Raw genomic sequence first — 6,000 nt, 5'->3', positions numbered from 1 at the left:
GGGTGGAATGGGGTGAGGGTGGGGTGGTGTGGGGTGGGGGTGAGGGTTGGGGGGGTGGAAGGGGGTGAGGGTTGGGTGGTGTGGGGTAGGGGTGAGGGTTGGGGGGGTGGAATGGGGTGAGGGTGGGGTGGGGGTAGGGGTGAGGTGGGGAGGCCGGCCCCGCCTCGCTTCACTCTCAGGCTGACCGTGGCGCCCCGCCCTTAGGTACCTGGAGAAGTACCTGGAGCGCTTCCTGGAGACGGCAGAGCAGCACTTCATGGCGGGCCAGAGCGTGGTGTACTACGTGTTCACTGAGCGGCCGGAAGCGGTGCCCCGCGTGGCGCTGGGCCCGGGACGGCGGCTGCGCGTGGAGCGCGTGGAGCGCGAGCGGCGCTGGCAAGACGTGTCGATGGCGCGCATGCGCACGTTGCACGCGGCGCTGAGCGGGCGGCTGGGCCGCGAGGCGCACTTCGTGTTCTGCATGGACGTGGACCAGCACTTCAGCAGCACCTTTGGGCCCGAGGCGCTGGCCGAGTCGGTGGCGCAGCTGCACTCCTGGCACTACCACTGGCCGCGGTGGCTGCTGCCCTTCGAGCGCAACGCGCATTCGGCCGCCAAGATGGCGCGGGGCGAGGGCGACTTCTACTACCACGCGGCGGTGTTCGGGGGCAGCGTGGCGGCGCTGCGAGGGCTCACGGCACACTGTGCGCGGGGCCTGGCCTGGGACCGCGCGCGCGGCCTGGAGGCGCGCTGGCACGACGAGAGCCACCTCAACAAGTTCTTCTGGCTGCACAAGCCCGCCAAGGTGCTGTCGCCCGAGTTCTGCTGGAGCCCGGACCTCGGCCGGCGGACCGAGATCCGCCGCCCGCGACTGCTCTGGGCGCCCAAGGAGTACCGGCTGCTGCGGGACTAGCGCCGCCGCCGGCTCCCGGCCCTCCGGCTTCTCCGCCGGCCCAGCCGGCCCGGCCTCACTCCCGCTCCCAGCGTCTTTGGCTCCGGGAAGGTGTGGAGTGAGAGTCACGAGAGGCAGAGATCCTGAAACCGGGCGGGGCCTTCTGGACGCTGATGGCGCTCTGGAGGGCAGAGAGATACTGGATACAAAGCCCTACCCGCTTCGTGTGCGCCAGTCCGTGGGAGTGGGAGGAGGCGGAGGGGCTCCTCGCCTTTGGGGAGCTCCTCACTTCGAGAGAAAAATCCCCTTCCCTTAGCTTAGCAGTGAGCGAGGCACAACTGCAGTAGAGCCCCGAGCTGTCAGCCTGTAGACCTTTCACACCTGAGCCTGCAGAATGCAGCTGGTGTCTCTGGAGATGTTTTAGTCCCACCTGCAAGCCCCTTTTTAAATGAGGAGACTGAGACACAAAGAGGAAACATAACTGCCTAAGGACACAGAGGGTCCGAGTCACTGTGATGTCAGCGGCTGGAGAGGCGTGGCTGGCCCCTCGGGATATCTCTGGGCAGGAGCCACAGGAAGAAACACAGGTGGCACCCCGTCATTGGCTCTGCCCTCTTACCTCCCCTGCTTATAAGCACGGTTTGTACATATTTCAGTAATATTATGATAAATTATTCCTGTGCTGCGAGACAAAGTAGCAAACATAAGAAGCCATGTTTGCCCCTTTCCCTTGCCAGCATAATTTCACAAAGCCCTGACTGTGACAGCATATAGCTGTCAAAACAAAAAACACAGCTCCCCACGTCCCTTGCCAGAGTCACTATATTCCCTAAAAAAAAATAAGTGACTCTAGATATATCTCCATATAAGATAATGTCAGTTGGGGTTAGTGATCATGCTTCTATAAACTATAACCAGATACACTCTTACACACAAACTTAGATATAATTTTACGCATACTGAAGCTTCACCACCGATATCTAAACTCTAAACTAAAATACAACATTCAGGCTGGGCATAGTGGCTCATGCCTGTAATCCCAGCGCTTCGGGAGGCTGAGACACACAGATCACTTGAGGTCAGGAGTTTTGAGACCAGCCTGGCCAACATGATGAAACCCTATCTCTACTAAAAATACAAAAATTAGCAGAGCGTGGTGGCACACACCTGTAATCCCAGCTACTGGGGAGGCTGAGGCACAAGAATCGCTTGAACCTGGGAGGCGAAGGTTGCAGTGAGCTGAGATCGTACCACTGCACTCCAGCCTGAGCGACAGAGCAAGACTCTGTCTCAATAAAATAAATAAAATACTACATTCAAAGCATCCGATAGAACCTCTCGGAAGAGCGCCTCCTGGGCCATAGGCCTTGGTCAATTATCCTCAATAAGACTTCTAAGTGACACTTTATTTAAAAAACTTACTTTTATTCTTCAGTTGACATTACCAAATTGTTGTGGCCTTTTCTCCTAGACAAAGTCCAAAATGACATTTTCTGGCCTCGGGGCTATAGCAGGGCAACATTTGGCCACAGTGTCTGGGAGGGAAGTTTCCGCATCCGTGGCAGCTGTCTAGACTTCTGATCCCCAGTGGGGAAACACAGGCTCTGAATAAGAGTGTGAAGGCGTCAGACCCTCCCAGAAAGGTGGTCACAGAGCCAAGGAGATAGGGAAGGTAGCCGCTGAAGCCCCTGAGATTTTGTCTGACGTTTGGGAAAATTGGGGCCCTGGGAGACTGGGATTTCACCCTGGCTCTCCTGAATCTTTTATGTGGTATTGTCAACAACCTTGCATTTTAATAGCCTCCACTCCCAGGTAGGGCAGCAATTCTTGCTATTTACCAGGCCCAGCTATTGACGGTAAGAGAGATCTGTCCTCTCAAAAGCAGGTCAAAATGTCTCCTATCTAAACTAGATTAGCAAAACCCAGAAGGCCTTCGGGACTCAGGATTAGAAATGAGAATGGGCCACGTGTGTCAGAATAGGCAATTTGGCCGGGCACAGTGGCTCACACCTGTAATCCCAGCACTCTGGGAGGCTGAGGCAGGCGGATCACGAGGTCAGGAGTTCGAGACCAGCCTGGCCAGCATGGTGAAACCCTGTCTCTACTAAAAACACAAAAATTAGCCAGGCGTGGCGGTGGGCACCTGTAATCCCAGCTACTCGGGAGGCTGAGGCATGAAAATCACTTGAACCTGGGAGGCGGAGGTTGCAGTGAGCCAAGGTCGTGCCACTGCACTCCATCCAGCCCGGACGACAGTGCGAGACTCCATCTCAAAAAAAAAAAAAAAAAAAAAAATTTTCTGACTGTGAGCTGAGGAAGATGTGTGTCCTCCACCTTACCCTGCAGCATTCACTGAGGGTCACACATGCTGACCCTAACAATTGCTGCAGACTCTAACAATTGCTGGGCCATTCAATACCTGAGCATGAGCCAGTAAGAGATTATGTGAACCGGCTCTTCCTCTGTGTGTGGGTAGACAAGTTCCTTACCTTTGCTGGCCTCAGTTTTCTCATACGTGAAATGTGGATGCCAGTCTCCCTCCCTGCAGGGGTTGTGGTGGTGCTCTAGAAAACACAACTTGCCTTCCTCTCCCTGCCTGCCCCTTCTCCAGCATGTTGAGAGTGCAAAGGATTTGCCAAAGAACAGTCATTTCCTGTTTCTTGTTTGTTTGTTTTTGAGACAGCATCTCACTGTTGCCCAGGCTGGAGTGCAGTGGGTATGATCATGGCTCACTGCAGCCTCAACGTCCCTGAGCTCAGGTGATTCTCCCACCTCAGCCTCCCAAGTAGCTGGGACTACAGGCATGCACCACCACACTAGGATTTTTTTTTTTTTTTTTTTTTTTTTTTGTAGAGGCGGGGTTTCACCAAGTTGCCCAGGCTGGTCTCGAACTCCTGGGCTCAAGGGATCCACTTGCCTTGGCCTCCCAAAGTGCTGGGATTCCAGGCATGAGCCACTGCGTCCAGCCAGTCATTTCTGTTTTAAAGGGGGAATAAATGGCATGCTCAGGGGTTTCCAAGGCATGGGCTGAAGGCAGCCTTGCGCTATTGGGGATCTTCTTGAGGAGGGAGGGGTTCCAGGAAGCTGCAGGGTGGGCAACCCTTGGGAATGGCTCCCCTCCTAGTGAGCCCAGAGGCCTAAGGAGGGGTTGCGGGGGTGGGTACAGAGGGACTTGGATCTGAAGCAGGAATAACAAGAGGGCTAAAGCTCCTTCTGCAGCTGCCTCCACTACCATCAACACTGTCCTCAGCACCTATCCTGAGGCTCCCCCAGGGACAGTGGCACTCACTCCCCACGTGAGCAGGTGAAAATCACTCAATCCCCTCAGCATCACTGCTACATGCAAAATCTCCATCTGTCCCAGCCGCCCCATCTTGCCATGCAAGCTCAAATGCCACCCCTGGAAATTCCCAAACATCTTCAGCTCTTAGTCAGGGATCACTGATCATAACGATCATAGATCCCTCAGGGCGAAGGCAAATAGCAGCAGTAATGATGTGGACATATATCGGGTCTTACAACGTGCCATTTCTAAGCATTAGACAGGTATTGATTCCTTTAACCCTCACATCCACACTGTAAGTTGGTTACTACTGTTTACCTCATTTTACATACGAGGAAATCAGGCACAGATTTAGTAACTAACACAATGTCACACCACTAGCAACTTAAATTCATTGAAGTGAGAACAAACAGGAAATTAAACATAGCCAGAGGATGAAGACTGACAGGAACAGAGGTTACCACTAGCTCTTGGTCTCCTTGGTCCATTTCTGCCCTTTCTCTGCCGGCTTTGTTCTTCTGCTTGTATCCAGCTCAACACACAGTCACCCCAAACTGCAGTCTACAGCGTTTTCCAGTTCAGGTACCCACCATCTCCTAACTTCTTCCTAATTCATGGAATAGAGAATCTGACAGGAGAGTCAGCTCCGTGCGGTGGTGGGCTGGTATAAGTCTAGCAGTTGACCGGGGAAAAAGAAAGCCCTGATTTATAGTGTTTGCCAATATCCATGGTGTAAATCCCACCATGGCTGATTTCAAGCTACCAGTACTCCCTGAATGCAGAGCTTGGAAGAGAGGTGCACAATTTTCTCACATGAATCAGGACAGCCATTATGCACCACTGGCTGCACCTATGTATCAAGTCAGAGTCAGGTGTCCACCCCTGGCCAATCAGCTGTGGCTGCAATGGGGTCATGTGACACAAATATGGCTGCCAGAGCCCATCCTTTCATGGCAAAGCAGGCTATGGGAGGTCAATTTCAGAGAAAGAGATGAGGCCCCTGAGATTACTGAAAACATGCTGGTTCTTGGCTACCACACATCCATTTCCGCTTCTGATAGTAACACACTCTGGTTTCCTCTTAGGGAACCTCTTGTGCTTCAGAAAGTGAAGAAGGTGAGGGCTTCACCCTCTACTCCAGGCTTAGAGCATGGGCCCTAGGCCCAAGCCAAACAAGCACACAACATGATCCAGTTAGAACCAGGAAGACCCAATTAGACTTTTGCTGGGTGCTATGGTTTGAATGTGTCCCCCCCAAAAAACATGTGTTGGAAACAACCCCCAGTGCAACAGTGTTAGGAGTTGGAGCCTAGTGGGAGTTGTTGGGCCATGGGGGCTCCACCCTCATGAATGGATTAATGCTGATTCTAAAAGGATATGAGGCTTCGAGTTCCATTTTTCTCACTCTCACCCTCTTTTTGAGATGGATCTTGTTCTGTTTCCACTGGAGTGCAAATGGTGCAATCACAGCTCCCCACAGCCCTGACCTCCCAGGCTCAAGCAATCCTCTCACCTCAGCCTCTCAAGTAGCTGGGACTACCGGCGCATGCACCACCACACCTGGCCAATTTTCTTTTTTCTTTTTTGTAGAGACAAGGTCTCCCTATGTTGCCCAGGCTGGTCTCAAACTCCTAGACTCAAGTGATCCTTCTGCCTTGGCCTCCCAAAGTGCTGAGATTACAAGCATGAGCCACCAAGCCTGGCCTCACTCTCTCTTGCTCTTCTGCCTTCTGGCATGAGATGACATGGCATGAAGGCCCTCACCAGATGCTGGCACCATGCTCTTGGACTTCCCAACCTCCAGAACTATGAGACTGGAATTTATCATGAACAGAATGAAATTTCT

The 6,000-nt window shown here is 53.2% G+C and overlaps 1 protein-coding gene across 1 annotated transcript in view; it reads left to right on the top strand.

Moving 5' to 3' along the window:
• Positions 1 to 1,032, top strand: part of A3GALT2 (alpha 1,3-galactosyltransferase 2) — a 9,230-nt gene extending 8,198 nt beyond the window's left edge. The window contains exon 5 of the mRNA XM_032160175.2: positions 205 to 1,032. Within this exon, the coding sequence (XP_032016066.1) occupies positions 205 to 892 (688 nt within the window). The 3' untranslated portion in view covers positions 893 to 1,032. The remainder of the gene's footprint in view (positions 1 to 204) is intronic.
• The last annotated feature ends 4,968 nt before the right edge of the window (positions 1,033 to 6,000 follow it).

This window comes from Hylobates moloch, unplaced genomic scaffold, assembly GCF_009828535.3.
Source record: "Hylobates moloch isolate HMO894 unplaced genomic scaffold, HMol_V3 SCAFFOLD_8, whole genome shotgun sequence".
NCBI lineage: Eukaryota > Metazoa > Chordata > Mammalia > Primates > Hylobatidae > Hylobates > Hylobates moloch.
Note: the sequence above shows the minus strand (reverse complement) of the source record. Positions and strands in the feature narration are given on the sequence as shown.